This window comes from Sardina pilchardus, chromosome 7 (genome assembly GCF_963854185.1).
Source record: "Sardina pilchardus chromosome 7, fSarPil1.1, whole genome shotgun sequence".
NCBI lineage: Eukaryota > Metazoa > Chordata > Actinopteri > Clupeiformes > Clupeidae > Sardina > Sardina pilchardus.
Genome location: NC_085000.1, coordinates 22,277,255 through 22,297,187, shown reverse-complemented (window position 1 = coordinate 22,297,187; position 19,933 = coordinate 22,277,255). Strand labels below are relative to the sequence as shown.

Below are 19,933 nucleotides of genomic sequence, written 5' to 3'. Positions count from 1 at the left end.
GTGTGCCGAGCGTTGCGATGTGAGCCGGTGATGTTGTCGGTTTTCATCCAACTTCCCGACATCCTTCTGACCCTGGCCGCTTTTTAGCTCCCCTCACCCTCGTCTGAAATATTTAAGTGTAAATTGCAGCATGAGTGAGATCACTATTGCAGCAGAAGTGAGATCACAGTGGGCCAAGCAATAACGGAGAAGGGAAATTGGAAGAGATTAAACCCCCCTTCCGATTGCATTATGCTGCTCAATTGCAAAAGCATTTCTGTATGTGCCCGTGTTCTCTTTATGTCTGAGCCAGACGACTTGCCTTTGAATGTTTTGTGTATGGTCAATCTGGAATGATTGCAGTGATCCTCTGTATAGCCACCACAGTAGCTAGCAACACTGCAGCTTTTAGTTTCGGAATTTAGTGAATTCGTGACTAGTGATAGTGATAGTGATTAAAATACTGACTTCACTTAGTATCACTGAGTACTGAAATGAGCAAGAAGACAAGCAGAAAAACAGCACTAGCTGTGTATTAAACCAGTCTATTGTGCCGTGCCCTTGGCACAGTGCAACCACGTCTGCCAGGAATGATTACTTAGCACTGCATCAGCGAGAATAGAAGGGAGAACAGCTTCTCAAGGTTATCCGGGAATGAAAGCAGAGCATAGGAAGGTGAATAAGCCCATCTGCCTGCTTTAAACATGGCTGAATCCTAGAAGAACACTGTAGTAGGGTTATCAGGAAGCAAAGGTCATAGTGATGGACCAAAGCAATAAAGCAGCTCCTTATTAGGTATCGGTCTCGATTTTTCTCATTGGTCGTTTTTGTGACAAGCTGTTGGAGTCCATTAAACACATTAGTCATGTAAGTCCTCATCCCTGCCTCTCCATTACCCCTAAATAGTTGTGGTTATTACTGCCACAGGAGAGACATTCTTTTCTTTCGGGGGTCACATGTGTCCTCAACACAGGTCAGGCCACTTCAACGTGTGTGTCATGGCCAGGAGCCAGTGGAAATGAAAAGGGCTGGCCGTCACAGCGGCGAGGCCTTCAGCGTCAGTCTCTGTCCACCCACAGCATCCCGGCCAGCACATATGGCACATACTGTTCAGCACATGGAGCAAAAGAGGGGTCGCCCCGGTGCCACCTGTGCGTCTCTCTCACAGAATAACACAGTGGCGTGGTTGAATAAGGTGTGAGTAAGGTGTGACCAAGCTGCGGAGGAACTGCGGACAAACCACAGCAAGACTAAAGCTCGAAGCTGCTCATCAATCCAGAGAGAGAGAGGGGGAGGCTTTTCTCTTTCTCTCTCTCCCCCTCTCTCATATTAGAAGCTTTGGTGTCCCGGCATGTGGCACTGTATACTGCGGGTTTGGGAGTGAATGAGAACTAACGTCCCAGTATTGTGACAGACAGCCAAGAGCATGACAGCTGATGGTTGAAATGTCATCCTCAAAGGGCAGCAGCATGACACTTTGTTTGGTTTAGAGCCACGATCAGCTTGTCGTATTTACTCACTGGAAACTGATGGCTATTAAGTCAAGACAGGGCGCACCGACATGTTGTTGGGATAACAGTCCACAGACTGACGCACACAGTCAGAAATCTCCCTCGAGGATCGATGACCCATCCACCCCTGTTCCAGTGACGACAAATACGGTAGGAGAGAGTCCTGCTCAAACACCATTGGGTTAAACTCTGCATACATCTCCAGCCAGTACTGCTATAGTGGAAGCATCTTATTAAGCTGTCTTTTTAAGTGTCTCGTCCTCTGTGACAGTAACCCATTGCCACTATACTCTTCCCTCTAACCTTAAGTACATTACCTGACTGTCAATGACTCTTGTTGTTGCACAAAACCAGATTGTAATCTGCCCTGCGTCAATTCAGATTAGGGTGTTCCATTTGAAACTCACTGATGGATCTGTGATTTCATCAGCTCAAGAATTTAAATCCTGTTTAAGTCCTTCATAAAGATTGTATTATGTTATTTATGTTCTCATCATTTCCCTGTGTTATTTTATAGATGGATTTACCATAATTGTATTCATTTGATTTTGACATGTGGTTTATTATACAGAATTGCTTGTGCTTTCGATGTCCACTTTCTTGTGCGTACATACAACTGTTTGTGTGCGTGTGTGTGTGTGTCTGTGTGTGTGCGTGCATGCGCATATCTTCAAGAGTGTGAGTAAGTGCGTGTGTATAAGAGAGAAAGAGAGAGAGAGAGAGAGAAAGAGAGAGAGAGAGCGAGAGAAAGAGAAAGAGAGAGGAAGGGAGTGCACATATGTGTGTGTTTTCCTGATGGAGATCTTTGGCTAATGTGACATGCTGTTGATTGGAGGGCCCTCATCTCCCGTCTGTGCTGGAGACAACGAGAGGACAGATAACCGCCCACGAGCCGCACACAAGATTGATGACCCTAGGCTCTCCCCTCTGCTCTGTCTGCCCTAACTGACAAGTGCCATCCATAACAGGCCATGCCACACGCGTAATCACATTACTTTCATAACACCTACTCTCTGCATGAATACAGTTGATACAATATCACCTCATATCCATCTTTTTGAGTCATAAGTCAGAACACCCCCTCCCAAAAAGATTATTGAAATCACAAATGTTATAAAAATTTAAAAATGTTTATCTGAGGTCAACATGCCTTTCCCCGTCACCAGGCTTCAGCCGCTTTATACACGTTTTTATTTTCATTTGTGGGTAGTTTTTTAATAGGATCTGAAAATCAATAAGGATTGATAGGCATACCTGATGTGACTAGCTGTACATCCTATTTACCATGAAGTTTTGAAGATTACCATGAAGATCAGAAACCCTGTGAAAATATATAGGAAAATACATGAGGTAGTTCAATTCTAGTGGTGCTTTTGGTTTGCTGGCTGTTGTGATAGGCCTTGGTTTTAAACATAATTTCTTCTCAGTAACTGCTTCTTGATCGTACAATTCACAATTAAAATGATTAAAAGGACAAAAATAAAAGGGGATGGGTTAATGAAGTGAACATGCTAAAAAGGAGGTGTGAATGAATGTGAATGAAATCCCAACACCAGCATATTGTTGTGTGACTAAAGAACTCCCTTAAGAAGGGACTGTCACATGCATTACCCAAAAATCTGACAAGATGATTCATTCATTGACTTCCTTCAACGTATTTCTTCAGGGAACTCTGTTTCTGAGAAATTAAATTGATTGACGATGCATTGAGGATCACCATAACTCACCCTGCCGATGCAATCCTCTGGCTTTGTCAAAAAGAAATTTCAAGCTGGCTTCTGATGCTATCATATGATATTACAAAAATAATGTTTAAACTCTACCAAATCCCCTTGGATGTTTGTATTTCTTGAAATCACAATGTAACAAAAGCTGTCTGTGACTTAATCAGTCACCAAATGCTTACAGTGCTTGCAGCTCAGAATGTGAGTTCACAGATTTATCAATAGCAGTTCATTTTTAAAAGGAAACATGGAACTAAATGACGACAGCCAAAATTAAGTATGTACAGTATACAGAGCAATGTTCACAAAGCCATTTGCCTTATGTGTTCCAAGGCCACAGTCTAATCTTCTTTCCCCACTAATCATTTGTACTGTATCATGTGGAGCATTAGAAATATTCCTGACTGCTGAGGTCTCTGGAACTGGGCTCTAATGGGCCATTTGAACTGCCTATTTCATATTTTAAAGGCAATAAATCTCTTGAAATTCAAAAGTTAAAACGGCATAAATCCCCGTGCAGCTGTTACAAACGCTTGCTAGCCAGCCAACAGGTGTCTTACATTTACATTCCATACTTTTTACAGGGTAGTCTAATCTGGAATACAGAACAACATAGTACATAGCCTGTGCAGGTGGAGAGAATGGCAGGTATGTGTCAAATGGTGATGTCAAAAGTGCCTAAAACATACCTAAAAAAGTGGTGTCCCTGCAGACGTTTGGGAGCTTGAACTAAAAGTAGAAAACAAGTTATGCAAATTGAGGGTCATATTCTACACCCTTCTGAGTTTTCAGTGCAAGATATGGATTCAAAAAGTATCAAAGCAAATTGGTTATCACTCTCAAACAAACATTTTTGTCAAACCACAAACCATCTGCTTGTGTGAATGAAAAAAAATGAACTTTTACCAAAAGACAAAGATACTAAGTCAAATAGACTTAAAAAGCACATTTACATGCACTAAATTCTGAATTCATCTGTCTGAAAGAAGACACGCCTTCAATATACCCAATACTATCACAGAAATCTACCAAATGAAAGACTGGAAACCATAGCTTTCCAATCCAGTCAATGTAACTTCACGGGACTGCATCCTTAAAGAGACACTTCACCGATTAGCATTAAGCTTTGTATCTTTAGAAAAGATACGGATTTCAATGAAACCCATGCATAGGACTTCCTGCTCTCAATGATTTAAAATAATGATTTTTACATAATTGAAAGCAGGAAGTCCAACATTGAAATCAGTATTTCTCCCATCTCAAGGCAAACTGAGGGAATGATGCACGACCATTCAAAAACATGACTGGTTTTCTAAAGATACAAATCTTAATGCTAATCGGTTAAGTGTCCCTTTAAAAAGACGAGTTTCTGAGAATACATGGCTAATGGTTTAATATGCCCTTCTACAGGGCTATTTCTGGGTTGTTTTTGGATGAGAGCTGCCAAAATTCCCTTTCCATCTGTCATCTCTCTGCCTCTATCAGGCTCTCAGTGGCCCAGGTGGAGACGCATAGATGAGACTAATCACCCCTGTGTGGAATCCCACCTGAGTCTTTTAGCTCGTCTTGTTAGCTACGGCAACCTGTGGGGCATGATAAAAGATAAGCTAATTCAATATTGCACAACAGTGTGGGTAAGTGAGTGTGTGTGTGTGTGTGTGTGTGTGTGTGTGTGTGTGTGTGTGTGTGTGTGTGTGTGTGTGTGTGTGTGTGTGTGTTGTGTTGTGTTGTTTGCATACATGTGTCTCTCAAGGTGTATGACAAAGTCTATGATTCAAAGCAGATCGTTCAGCTCCTCCAAGGTATGAAATAGCTCTATTTTCAAGAGTCTGCTCTATTTGTTAGCTTATTTGTGTTACATTGGCATAATATGGCACAATGACCTCTCCAGATACAACACAAGTCTGCAACACAGGAAGCACATTCATGTAACAGACCCTCCTCTGGCTGTCATTAAAACCTGATTAGGCTTTTGTCATTTCTATTATTTGACAAATTACACCCTCTCCAATTATAGGGATTGTGTTTGTTTTCCTTTGAAGTCCACGCTCGAGCTGTCAGCACAGAAGTGCTGCACGACACTCAGTGGGGGGAAAAGATGTGGCTTTCCTCAACGGCAATTATTTGAAGAGTGGTCTGTCTTCACCCCAGGACTGTTGAATTGAGGTGAACTTGGCTTTGTGTTTGCTCCCTTGTGAGGACTTGCCACACTGGGAAGGCTAAATAAAAAATAATAATAAAACCCCCCTAAAAGTCCTCAATAACAGGACAGTATGTTCAGGACCCTCCTGATGATGTACCATTAGGTGTGAATAAGCTTTTGGGTTTCTGAACGGGTAAAATATCAGCGGGTAGAGATCATATCACTGAGTAGTCAGGTAATGAGGCTCTCTTGACTGAAAATGATTTCCTGAAATTCACCAAACGCCATCTACAGCACAGTGGGGCCAATGGGGAAACAAACTATGAGCTAACAGCACTCGTACAGTATTGTACCGTTCAGTACGTCAATCTGAAATGGGACATTTATTATATCATAATGCGCACCAGGACACACTGAGCAAACATGCTAATGGATAATTATCATTGAAGCCAAACCATCCATGAATCAGTTGCCAGCCATCTTTGATAAGAGTCAATTTCCTGACAATTCTGAAGTTTAAAATGTCTATCAGTCTTATCAAAGTCATACAAATTAATTTCCATTGTTAGGTTGTATGCATACAGGTGTAAGATAGGTTGTATTGGAATTAGAATATTCCTCGTTCTTAAAATGGTAAAAAAAGATGTACATCATATGAACGCTGCACAGAGCTGCATGCAATATCTGAAGAAAATAAATTACGCTTCTCAACTTCTCTCCATTCCCTACTCTTACCCTTGGTTGCTCAATGATTGTTGAAACTCAAATGCATATATTATGTGAAGTTCACAAAATGTCTGTACAAAATGTGTTCTAGAGCCACACTCATCATCCTAATCTCTACAAGGTCATAAACTTGTGTGCACTACCTCACAAAGAGTCTGCAACAATGGACAGGCTGAGGAAAAACTTTTCATAATATCAATGTCCAAACATTGCTTCTTAGATAATGCGCTTTTCAGGCTGTAAAACTCAAGTAATATCAAGGGCTGAAAAAATATGAAGGCATCATTAGCCTTGGTGGACCCAGACGAACCTGTTCAATTTGAATTTGAACGTCTGGAAAGGAGCCCATTGGTACCCCTTTCCGAAGTTGCTGTTTTACTGCTTCCGCAGGTGTAACCATGCAGAAGTAACAATTAAACTAGATTTGTGCTTTACTTGGTTTGTTTGGGGTCATGCATGCTATGAAGACAGGATTTTAACAGAAATACTTCAGAGGACTTGGTTTTGGGACCCATTCACCACATAGACAAGGTCTGAACAAAGTCTGAGATGGCGCAGCAACAAGATTATCATTTGATATGGAATGATCCCTATATTATTATTCCATAGGGTTCCCATTCAATGTCACTGTGTACTGTGTTTGGGTTTCACCAAACATAGCGCTTGGAGTTCAGTGCAAAAACACATCTGGAATATACTGCTACCATGTGGAAAAAGCGTTTATGGTCAGATGAGACTAAGATTGAACTTTTTGGAGACTAATAGATTGAACTTTTTGGATTGAGCTCCAGTCGCTAACCAAACACAGTATACACAACCAAACACACCACCAAACACAACCAAACAGTTCATACTACACAAGATGTTAGGCCATCTGACAGTGAATTGCAATAGTCCAGCTTGGAGATAACCATGGCCTGTATAAAAAGTTGAACCTTAATATGAAAGATTCCAGGTTCTGCTTTAGCCTACTACCAGGATAGTCCAAACATGGATTCTTAGATAATGTCCTTTTCAGGCTGGAAAACAAGTAGCCTACTGCAATATCAAGGGATGAAAAAAATGAAGACGTCATTAGGTGCACCCAGACGAACCTGAGAGCCCATTGGCATCGTTTACTGCTTCCACAGGTAGCCTAACCAGAAGTGAAATTAAACGTAGATTTGTGCATTACACTCTATAAGATAGTTTCAGCAAGCATATATTTGTAGAAAGCATAGCCTACATTTCTAGTAAGTTGCGATTTTATAGGCGGTAATTTACTGGCAAAGACAATGCAAGTTGGTAAGTTTTTGGTTTCGGATGGCCCTGAATATGGTGGACTTTCTACTTGAACACGCAAAAAGGAGTGCAAGTGGCTAGGGAGAGGGCGAAGTGGCGAGTTTCGGAAAGGCAATGTATATGTTTGTCTGTCTCAACGACTCAGTGACAATCATGTCACCCAGAAAGCATTTGGTTGATTTTTCGTACTGTTTTCTTTTTCAGATACAGCTTCTGAGTGAGTTGCGCAATCCATCTCTCCCTCACGCCCCCAGTCCTGGCACTCTGCTCCCATCCCTAAGTGACTACTCTGTCGACCAAAGTACCGTTATGGCGCGCGAGAGAGGCCTGTGTCTCTCCCATGTACAGTAGGCTACACTCACCCTCCACTACGAACAGCCTCAAACTCGCGCTCGATGCTGGTTCTACTCTAAACTCCATTTAGAGGACCTGGTGGTGGCAGTGGCACGTAGCCTATACACATCCATCTTCTCAGAAAGCGCAATGAGGTATGACGACGGGCTACTGACTTTGTATTGTGCTTTAATGGTTCGTTACCTTGCAGAGACAGTTTTCCACCTCATCAGTTGATGCTCACACAATTTGAGCCACACGTGAAATAAACAGAATCTCTCTTCGCAAATGTGTTGATAAGATGTCAATTTAAACATTTTGGCATGGCACCTGAGAAGCTAAACTCGGTGACTTGCATTGGTTCACGGTCACAGCTGAAAGGTGATCAGTAACATGCTGCCCTCTAGCGGGTCAATATATGAATGAACATTGAAGGAACAAGCCATGGTCGGCCAAGAGGCATTTTCCCATTATGTTTTCTGGATTTTTAGGAATTTCTCTTCTTCCCAGTGAGGCTATTATTACAGATATATGTACTTTTTATTTCTTCAGTCTTTTCAGTCCACAACGTAGCGCTTTATTTCAATTTACTTGATACATTGAATGTGCTTACACATTCATGGGTTTTATTACGTCCCTTTCTACTGGTGGGTTAATCAAGCACCATGCAGTCTGTATTCATAACCTAGGTGCTTGATTTTATACACCTGTGGAAAGGGACCTGATGAAACCCATGAATAATCTACCATCATCATGTCTATCTTTTAATATATGCCACCTACACTGACATCTCAGTAAGATTCCAAGTGGCAATTAATTAAAGTAAAGCATGTTTACAGTTTTCTATTGAGACTTCCATTCATTAATTAAAGCCATTGTCTATATAGATATATAGACACTTTAGGCTATATTATTATAGGCTATATAACTAATTATATATGTCCATGTCTTTGAAATTAATCACCAAATGAGTTTCATTGTATTTCTTTTATATGGTCTTAATAAATGGAGGCTCGCTGAACTATTTTTTACAGCTGTGTGTTGATGCACCATACAGATTGATGGTGTGTGTTGTTCAATGGTCACTGTTCACAGTAGGCCTACTCTGTGTACTCTGTGTTTTGCTAAAGCGCCCTCTAGTGGTATTTTTCCAGTCCTGTCGGTGGCTTGGAATGAATGCATGTGCTATGAACACTATCTGAGTTGTCTGTCTGCTTAAGTACACAGTAAATTGCTTGGTAAGAGGCACAAATCCCCAGCACAGCTCAAGCAATAGGAGGTAATCCCGTTAATGTCACATCCCTCAGATAGCCCTCTAGCTCATCCATGTTCAGCCTGCAGTGAAATGCGTTGGACGTTAATACACCACCAAGGGAGATCTGTCAGCTGACCTCTACATTTGCACTGTGCTCAATTAGTCATTTGTACTGATGTAAACTGTGTAGAAGTGATGGCCTCCACAGCTACAGTATACCGTTGGTGGTCAAGTGATAGTTTGCTACGCTGTGTTCTTTTGGGATGGACTCCGATGGGATCAATGTCAGGTGTCACTTGGGAGAATCAGCTTGAGTTATCGCATGAAACAAAAATGACCTGCTATAGGCATGTTTGCACTTTCTACACATTTAAGGATAGTTTATATTAGCCAGGATATCGGCAAGGTCTCGTCTTGAAAGGCCAGCAGCCGCTGTGCTTGATAATAGGCATAGTTAGTCAAAGTCAAATGTTAAGGCTTCATGTCTTGACAAGGATATCTATTAAAATGCCACATTAAAATGTACCTCACATTTAAACAAAGGAGACAGGAGTGTTTCATATTCTTTATTGATTTATAGACATTGATTTTCTTTTTTTTTCTTTTTTTTACTCTGGTAACTCCAAGTTGATACCAATAGTAATATCCATAAAGTTCTGTTTTCATTTAAATTACATTTATAATATTTTACTCACATATGTACTTTATTGGTTGATTTCCTTATTGCAATAAACAAGAGTAGCCAGTATGAGTTGAATATTGCTACGGTTTCGCCATACATACTCTTTGCCCCTCTGACAGTCAAAATTCAAAAATAACTTTATTGGCAAGACGAAATTGTTCCAAAGCTTCTCCATGTCTCTCTGCTGCTGGAGAGGCTGAGGGTGGGATAAGGCTACGGCTAACACATACTTCAGCACTAACAGAACACCTGCCCAGGAAAGTCCAATGGATCTATTACTTTACTCTAGACAGATTTTTTAAAATTACACTGAGGACACTTCATTGGGGATGACTACAGGATGAACATATTCCATACGTATTTCTAGGTTTTCTTTACGGAAGTAACTAACCATATGTGTTTGTGTATGTGTGAGAGAGAAACTCTGTGTGTGTCTGTGTGTGTGTGTGTGTGTGTGTGTGTGTGTGTGTGTGTCAAACGCTGTCAAATGTGTGTGTGTGTGTGTGTGTGTGTGCGTTTGGGGACATGAGCGTGTGTCTGTTGAGGTAAGGTTCACTGTTTATGGGATCTGGGTGGGTCAGTGGGTGGAGGATGTGAGGAGAACACCTGTGAGTGATATGCTGTATATATCCAGGATCTGGGGCCCTGGATGCTGCTGGGAGGGAGGGGAGAGGCTAGCGTCAGAACAGGCTGCACTGTCGGGTGGTGCCAGGCCATGGGGGGGGGGGGGAAGACATCTCCCTTTCCAACTGGAGGGGACACTATCTGCGCACACACACATCACTATAAGATACACACCAAACAGGAACGACAGCACTGGTCCTGGTACAGTACTTCAATTACAGATGAAAAACAAAATGGATGAAATCAGAAGTGTAACAAAGTAGATGGGCTGATTCAAAGCACAATGGTGGAGGCTAACTCTCAAGTTAGCATTATAATAATGGCATAATCACTTTACTCAAACGGTTGATCACACACACAAAAACTGTCAAATTAAAAACTGTCAAATTAAAAACAATGCAAAAAATGAAAACCATTGTTCTAGACTACTGCGTACAGTGGGGTCAACTACGTTCCAATTCAACTCAATTTCTGAATTATACCCTGTCCCCCAAGCAGAGATAAGTAAGGCCCTTTAATATGAAGGGCCGGTCCCTCCCTAGATCCAGCTACTTCCCGCCCCCCGCCTCCCCCCACCCCTTACTACCCCTCTACACTAAAAGGCTGATCTCTGCCTACAGGGAGGGCCCGTGAGCCTACAGTATATAGCAGGCACATGTTTTCCCTGTTGACAGAACCCTGTACAACAACATGACATGTTTTACCAACATTGAGTCACGCACACCACTCAACTTGCTTATTGCATTGCAATATCTCAACAACAGTAAGACATTATAGCACATTGCTAATCAATGGAAGGGCACTGTGTAAAACACAGTGCCAGCACACCGTATGAATAACATGGAAAAAATAAACAATGAATAGAATTGTCCGACGTGACAGGCCTCAGGTTCAGTTCAGCTCAGTATTATGTTTGTTTGTGTTGTCTTGTCTTGCCAAGCGTAAGTTTATGAGAACCCCGCAGGTTCCACACTCGGCCCCTATCTTTTTCCTCAAGTGCAGTTCACAACTTATTCTACCTGAATAGAAAAATAGTTATTTTCTGTCCATTTTCCTGGATATCATTATTATAGCTCCTATTTTTTCACATCACTAGTTGTTCATTTGTAACAATGAAAATGAAAACAAAAAAGAGAAGAAACAAAACATCCATTGTAAAATAACAATAATATCCATTAAATGGCTTTTATTCATGACAGGAAGTCCAAACCAAAGGAAGAGGGGGCAGGGGAGGGTAATACAGACCTCTCCCTCTTTGACCTTGACCTTTGACCTTGAGAGACTATTTCTTTAGTCTCTTGCTTTAATTCCCATATTTGAAAAATGCATTTTCAACCCTCTTTGTAAAACTAAATCTATTCTTTGTTTCTGTTTGCCTCGTAGAGATCTCTCTCCTTTTGCTCACAGTGTAGCCTCTATGATGACCTTGAGTTTCCAAGGTCATTGCCGACTCCTACCTCCCTTCTCGGCCATGACTGCATTGGGGGTTGACAAGGGTGGGAACTCTGGGGCAAATTGAAGAATGGGAGACTGAGATCAACACAGGCACACACCCGTACACACACCCATACATAAACACACATACACATACACAAGGGGGGATACTATTGCTGGTCAAAGCTTCTGGTGGGGGTGGGTTGCTGTGTGTTGCATAAATCACCTCTCAGCAGAGAGGGGAACAAGAAGAGGCTGTTTTGACATGTGCTTGGTTTCCCTGTGTCTCACTGATATATACAATATGATCCAGACGGCCATATGGAAGAAGCTAACTCTTGGTTTAGCCTACTCCAGGTTCAGCTACTGAAGGATGCCATTTTCAATCTACAGACAGCTAAGCTAAGCCATCCTCACTAGTTCAGTTATTTTTCTTCCATTTCACTGATATCAACAGGCTTGAAAACAAAAGAATTCAGACTATTCTACTCTATACAATAGAATAAATAGAAGTCAACTGTTTGTCCATTTTTATATCCAAAAAGAGATTGGTTTTTCGTTAGGGTGCGATTCTGCCAACAGAAGATGTGTGTTGCTCTGAGACGGGAGGGACACGGGGAACATACAAGATGGCGCCCTCGTCTGTCTGTCTTCCCCTCTCTCTCTCTCTCCCTCCCTCTCTCTCTCTCCTCACAGACTACAGTTTGATTGCTATGAAGCCTGACACGTTCCACCAGCCTCGCGGGCCTGTTTGTATTTGACATTGCTGTCTTTAGCTCGGAAGCGGCGCCGCACTATCAGCGCAGCACACCTTCAGGCTGTCGTTTCTCCATTGACCCCGGTGCTGGGATCAGCCCTCACCCTGCATGCCCCGCTCCTGCTCCCCTCGACCCTCCCCCCCCACACACACACACACACACACATCCCCTTATGGGAGAATTTGTTCCCCAGCGGCCCTCTCTCTCTCTCCATCTGTCTCTCCATCCCTCTGTCTCACCCCCCTCCCCCCCCTCACCATCCCCGCCTCCCCTCCTTGTCACACCTTGTCAGGGGCTGGAGTGGTTGATGAGGTCTGACTGGGTTGTTTCTATGAGGGCGGCCCCCCCCTCCCTCCTCTCTGTCCCCTCCACCGGCAGAGACCCAAGGAAGACACGCGAGGATCCCACGTCCCCGCGGAGGCCAAAGCTATACATGGGCACGAGTCGATCACAGCTAAAGAGACCACTTAAAGCAGCTAAACCCTACGGACATGACGTGTTTGAATTCAGAACAGTTGATTTTTTTTTGTTTGTTTTTTTTTCCTCTTTGTTTATTTATTTTTTTGTTTGTTTGTTTCCTCTTGTATTTTTCTGAGGTGCATAGGGCAGAGGAGGACAACGATTGGGGCCCCTGCGATAAGGGGCGGCGCCATGACACGGACAGTTCCGCGTGGTCGGCGTCAAAAACCGCTGCGTGTCTGCAACGTCTGTGTGCGGGTTTAGCGTCTCCAGGAAGAAGCACGTCTCATGGTCTCCACAGATACCTGCATCTCAGGGATCCAACATGAGCTGCTACCATCTCACAGTGTGTGTATAATGTCTGTGTGTGTGTGTGCGTGTGTGTGTGTGTGTGTGTGTGTTTGTGTGTGTGTGTATAAGGAGAATAAGGAGGTGTGTGTGTGTGTGTGTGCAGGGGTTAGGGAGAGGGAAGGCAAGCTGTGATGACTCCTGCGGTGGGCACTCCCTTCCTCCATTGCGGCACTCTCCCCTCTCCTCCTCCTCCTCCTCCTCTTCCTCTTCCTCCTCCTGCCAATCACCCTGTCAGCTGGCTGAGCGTGCAGTGGAGCCCGGCGCCCGTGGGGAGAGAGGGGGACGACAATCCTCATTTCAGATGATCTCTCCTCCGTCTCCATCACTCACTCTCTCTCTCTCTCTCTCTCTCTCTCTCTTTGTCTCACTCTCTCACTCTCTCTGGTCTCGTCAGATGTCAGTTGCTGATTGGCTCGGTGCAGTCTCCAAAACGCAGTCCTCGTCTACGTTCATAGGCAGACTGATTGCGCTGATTGGTTGATTTGATCTCCTCTTCACAGTGTGCTTTTATAAGTCGTGTTTGTTTTTTTTGTTTGTTTGTTTGTTGGTTTGTTTTTATTTTATGTTTTTTTTTTTTTGGGGGGGGGGTGTTGCTGCTACTGACTGGCCTCGTTGTGTGTTGTTTGTTGTTTGTTGTTTGGGTTCCAGGGGTGGGGTCAGGTCGGGTGGTGTTGGACGGGAAGGCTGGTGGGTGGTGTCGGTCTGGGCGGGTGGGTGAACTCGGGGTGGGCTGGAGGCGGCACAGAGAGAGGGTGGTGTCAGTACGGGGAGAAGAGGATGGGGCCGTGGGTGGTGCGGATGGGGCCGGGCGCGGGCCGCAGGATGGCGTGGCTCAGCGGCGGGCCCTGGAGCAGGTGGTGCGCGTGGGGGTGGGGTGCCGCCGCCGTCGCCGCCCGCAGGGCCAGCGGGTTGTTGGAGGCCGCCGCCGCCATCGCCGCCGCCACCGCCAGCGGACTGGGCAGCAGGCCGGCGCCCAGAGCTTTGGTGAGATCCTGAGAGAAGGACAGGGAGGACTGAGACAACAGAGAGAGGGGGAGAGAGGAGGAGGAGAGATCAGCATCCATCGATCAGCACACATATGCACACACACACACAAACATATCCACACACACACACACACACACACGCACACACGCACACACACATATCCACACACACACACACACACACACACACACACACACACACACACACACACACACACACACACACACACACACACACACACACACACACACACACACACACACACACACAAACACACACACACATTGCAGATCACACACACACACACACACACACACATCCACTTTCAAACTGATAACCACCTCAAACACTATGGGGCTCACGCAGGACATGGATGGAGAATAATCATACAGCTTGTTGTCTTACCCACTCCACTTCAAAAATGGAACAATAACGCACCATTTTACAATGATTTGTACTCATTTTGGCTCATACTAATCCTTACATATAAACTACTGCCTTCTGTCCAGTTCTGCTTTCTCCATAGATTTTGGAGCAGTCCCGCTGAGATGGGGGCTATGGGTTGGCATACCGTGAGGTCAGCTCCCCTGTGCTTCTTGTGCCTGCTGAGGAGAGGGTTGGGCTTCCCAGCGACTCCATCCCGGTGTCGTCGACTTGATATGTGCTGCAGGCCAGACAAGTGGACAGGAGAGCAAACGCACCATGTGTTAGAACAGACAAGTGGACAGCAGAGCAAAGACACGATGTGTTAGAAGACACGTGGACAGTCAGAATCCGGCTTTAATCGAAGCAGTGTGTGCTTTCCACTGATCTTCCCCTCGCCCTCCCTCCCTCTCTCTCTCTCTCTCACACACACACACACACACACACACACACCTGTACCTCCAAAATGTGATTCCACACTAATAGATAGAACACACACGCACACACACACACACACGCGCGCACGTGCACACACACGCACACGCACACGCACACGCACACACACACGCACACACACCCACACCCACACACACACCCACTCACCTGTTTGAGCTGCAGTTCAGAGTTGACCCGCACGTTGCAGATCTCACAGTGGAAGGTGCGTTCCTGAGTGTTGGGGTCAGTGGGGCCGCTGCCCTGCTCGCCGATGGGCTTGGGGCCCAGACGGGGGTACGCCTTGATGGGGCCTAGCCCACTCCGCGCCTCCAGAATGGTTTTGTGTTTGGTGCCTAGGAACAAAGGCACACACACACACACACACACACACACACACACACACACACACACACAAACAAGCAGTCAGTCACATGTAAGGGGGAGGTAAAAATAACACCCATAAAAATACCATGGACTCAGCACGGCTCCATAGAGCACGGCCTGATGGAAGCACACCTCAGAATAACACCGCGCTGGCTCGCCTCGGACTGCCGGGCTACAAGCGATAGCATTAAGGCTATCCTGAGTTATGAGTTCTCCTGGGTCCCATCTGTTCCGAGTTGCACTGGTGTCTGCAGCGGCATTCTTTGTACGCCCACTGCGCCTCCACATAAAAGGCAGTGACAGTGACAAATATCGACCAGGGAACCACGCTTCACGCTGGAGCATTGGCACGCACACCTACACACACACACTCACGCTCTTCCCCCCTTCTAAGCGAGTACACGTGTGCCTCTCACACAAAGCACATGGTATTAGCGCCTCCAGTGAGGGTGCTGTTCTACGTGCTGACCACTAGAGGGCACCATTGAACCAGAGCTACAGACGACGTCCCTTCACCCCATGAGCAGCCCAGCTGCCAGACACCTCTCTGATGTTAGCATAAAGGCAACGGGAAGAAACGCTGGCAGTGCTCACGCTCTGTCTTTCATGTGTCTCAAATCCGACATCTTGCTCATGCGATCCCTTTCTGTTTTTTTTTTCACCCCCCTTTCAACAGCTCTGTTTATTCTCAATGGAAGCTTAGGCAAGAAGATGAGCGGCACTGGGTTTGTTTGGGGAAAAGAGGCGGGAAGGCGGGGGGGGGGGGCAGTTAGTGGCACAGGATGACTTAGCTCTAATGGGGGAATCATAAATAACAGAGGGTAATGGCTGTGTTGAGAGCACAGCGCTCTTCCACTCACTGTAAATACCAAGCGTGAAGGGGAGGAGGAGGAGGAGGAGGAGGAGGAGGAGGAGGTGAAGGAGGAATGGCGGTGGTAGAGGTGGTGGGGGGTAATCGTTTAACTGCTGTATGCTTACACCTCAGCATTCTTCACATAACTCTGAAAGAAGAACCCTTGAACGCCCCGGGGGGATGTAAGCAAGACTCCAGTCTCGCACAGTCCCCGCCCCCCCTCCCCCCCACCCTTTTGGGTTCTAGCACCTTCTCTGAAACACTCGCCGCGCCATTTGGATCTTGTTTTTGCGAGCAGCACACATCACAATGGGTTTCATCAGAGTTCTAACGCAGCGGAGCGCCACACCATATTTTACACACACACCAGAGCTAACGCTCCGACTCTCAGACACAATTTATGACCCAACAAAACCCTGTCAGCCAGCCCCGAAATAGTCCCTCTTGTGTTTTTTAATTGCATGTTTTTTTGTTCTCGGCTCGACTTGGCCATTCACATAGTGCGGGCCCCGCCCGTGCAGCCAAAAACAGACGTCTCTTCCTCTGTGCTCCCTCTGAGGTTGGGTTCAACAGCCAGCCCCAAATCCCACAGCTATGTGTGTAAAGGCTGGCCTGCAGCTAAACAAGTGGAATGACTGGGCTAGCATGTGGTGGGGAGAGAGGGGAGGAGGGGGACTAGGAGGGGGTGGGGGTGGGGGGGGTGGATTGAATGTTTGAATGATTTTCATGGGGGCCAAATATGCGCACTCGCAACAATCAGTTTGAACTGTTCCCTTTGGCAAACAGACTGACAGAATGACCCATGCGTCTCGCTGTCTTGGACCAGATTCCAGCACAACAAACCGAGTTTGAGCAGCCAGATGACAGGTCCGTTGTGAGATGGATTTAGACAACTGACAGAGGAAACGTTACTTTGAGTACACTTCAAAAACTCCTCACCCAACCTTAAGCCTAGCTTCACTCCTCTCTCTCTCGCTCTCTGTGTGTGTGTATTCGTACTAATAATATCCCCATGCCTGTGTGACATATGTTTGTATTTTTGGACCACGATTACTCAAAGTTTTGTTTTGAGGAGCGAGACCCTATTGGTTCCAGATTGCCGGCTCGGCAGAGCCGATTTCTTCAGCATCATTCAAACCACTTCCTCTGAACCCCCCATCCATCTCCATGCCCAGTTCAAAATCTGTGTGTCTGCTGTGTTTATTTTAAACTGGTCCGTCTGTGTGGAAATAGACAACACTTGAGCAGAGTTTGTATGTCCAGAGTGCTGTGAGTACACACACACACACACACACATACAAACAAGAAAGGATAAGACTGATGTCCTCATGAGGGAAACATGTGGGAAAGTATTCATGTAATTTCTTCCCAATTACATTCAATTAGCTAACTAAAACACTGGAACCTCAGAACTGGCAGTCATTTTGACACATTGTAAATTAAAGGGGTTGTTTTTACTATTATAAAAGGGCAAAGCTAATCTGATCGCAGATGCAAACAACTCCTCCGCTCTCAGAGGGTCTTGTTCATGACTCAGATGAACGGTATTGGTAGAGAGAGAGAGAGAGAGAGAGAGAGAGAGAGAGAGAGAGAAAGAGCAGGACATTGTGTGTGTGTGTGTAGGGGGGGGGGGGGCGGAGGAATCCTGTCTTCATAAATAAATGAATAGATAAATAATAGATGGACAGATGACCCCGAGTATCCTCAGCTGGTGTGGAAGAGAGGCACAGGGCTGAGGGGAGACAGGGCACTGCACTGCAGGTTTGTACACTACAGTGAGGGAACGTATCCAATCTACTGGAACGCTGTCTGTCACACACACACACACACACACACACACACACACACATACACACACACACACATGCCAGTGTACATATGCAAGCATGCACACACATATTCACACATACAGACACCCACAAAAGTGCACACACAATGACTACTACTACATACAGCTGTACACTGCAAGCAGGGACTCGAGGGACTTGATGTACAATGCATTTCTGGCTTATAATGCATGTAATCTGTACACTGCTCCACAATCTAATGGGTGTTCTGGGAAGAGCGTTTTTTTGGCCTTAATAATGGCATGTTGATGTATGGAGCTGCATCAAGCAGTCTGAGGAGAGTCAGTCCCACTCCCTTCCCCCCCATGGCTATCTTCTGACTGTAGCCCCCTAGAGGCAGGAGGAGGCTATGTCTGTTAGTGTTGTTGCTCCTGCAACTTGCTCATGTGTGATGCCCCGAGCGAGGCGCAGTGCATTTGCAGCGCTCGCGGAAACAAGATAAATCCTGAATATTTCAGGAGGTGATTTTGTCTAATGCGCAGCGCAGCTGTCTTGTGTGTGTGTGTGTGTGTGTGTGTTGGCCTGGCGCGAGTGCAGGTTGTGCTCGGCACGCTCATGGGGAGACGGAACACACACGTGGGGGGGGGGGGGGGGGTGTCAGAGTGACGGGGCGCCCGCTGAACCACCTTCTGGATTTGTGTCTTCTTCCGGGGCGGATTTAAAAAAGATACTACAGTACGTGCGTGCCTCGGAACAGCTGCTTGGCAAGATAGCGTCAGCTGCGGAGGCTAATTCTCGACACGACTTGGCAACCGGACAAGATGACAAATAAATTAAAAAAGAAAGGAGAAAAAAGGAGAGCAAAAGAGAACAGTGTGTTTCCAAAGCAGAATGACTTCATTGAAGAGGCTCTGGCATCAGCTTGATTAAGATGATGTTCTGAATAAGATGCTGCCACAGCATTTTCTGAATGCCTTTTTTTTATTATTATCATTACTACTGATTATTGTGTTCCACGTGTCAAGTGTTAAGTTGTGACCCGTGATGTTGCAGTGTATATTTGCGTGTGGGCTGTGTATTCACCTTTATTGTGGGCCTCGAGCTGTGAGAGGGAGTTGACGGCCACTTTGCACAGTGAGCAGTAGAGCAGCTTCTTGGCTTTGTCCTCTTCGGTCTCGGGGTTGCCGGATGCCGCGGCGGGGGCTCCAGCGGGGGCCCCAGGGGCACCGGCGACCTGCTCGGGGTTGCCGGACACCACGGAGCCACAGCCAGGGGAGGTGGAGGAGGCGGGCGGCTGCACGGCGGTGGTGGTGGCGGAGCAGGAGGGTGCAGGGGGCGGCAGCAGCGGGCACACGGAGGGGCCGGGGGAGTCCGGGGTCGGGGGCGCGGAGAGCGGGCTGGGGCCCGGCGCCAGGTGGGGCCCGTTCAACTGGGCCACGGCCCGCAGCGGCTCATCTGCGAAGGCAAAAACACAAAAAAGCCCCAGAGTCAGGTCAAGCGGTGCGTTTAGAGGCCCTCGAGGAGGAGCTTCAGCCTCGGCTCCAGAACAATAAAGTTGTTACAGAGGAATGCATGCGCCGTGATTCACGCTGACGCCAAGTCAGCGCTTAAAGAAAAAAAAAGAAAAAAAAAAAAGAAATAAATAAGAAAAGTGAAAAAAAAACAACACCTGCTTTTTTCCCCACTCAACCTCAAACTCACCCAGCCTGGGGTCCGTGCCAGGCACAGTGGTTGGCTGAGTTTACGGGCGATATAAAGTCTAGTTTATTCACTGGAGCTGAGGGCTAAAAACATGCTTCATGTG

At 45.9% G+C, this 19,933-nt stretch overlaps 1 protein-coding gene across 5 annotated transcripts in view; it reads right to left on the bottom strand.

The window, feature by feature from the left end:
• Positions 1–12,728: 12,728 nt before the first annotated feature.
• Positions 12,729–19,933, bottom strand: part of znf385a (zinc finger protein 385A) — an 80,499-nt gene continuing 73,294 nt past the window's right edge. For 4 of the 5 annotated variants that reach the window (XM_062541305.1, XM_062541306.1, XM_062541304.1 and 1 more), the window contains 4 exons: positions 19,213–19,584; positions 15,274–15,458; positions 14,732–14,911; positions 12,729–14,273 (listed from right to left, as the gene is read on the bottom strand). In XM_062541305.1, the coding sequence (XP_062397289.1) occupies positions 14,019–14,273; positions 14,732–14,911; positions 15,274–15,458; positions 19,213–19,584 (992 nt within the window). In that variant the 3' untranslated portion in view covers positions 12,729–14,018. The remainder of the gene's footprint in view (positions 14,274–14,731; positions 14,912–15,273; positions 15,459–19,212; positions 19,585–19,933) is intronic. The other variant, XM_062541308.1, reaches the window with a different exon arrangement.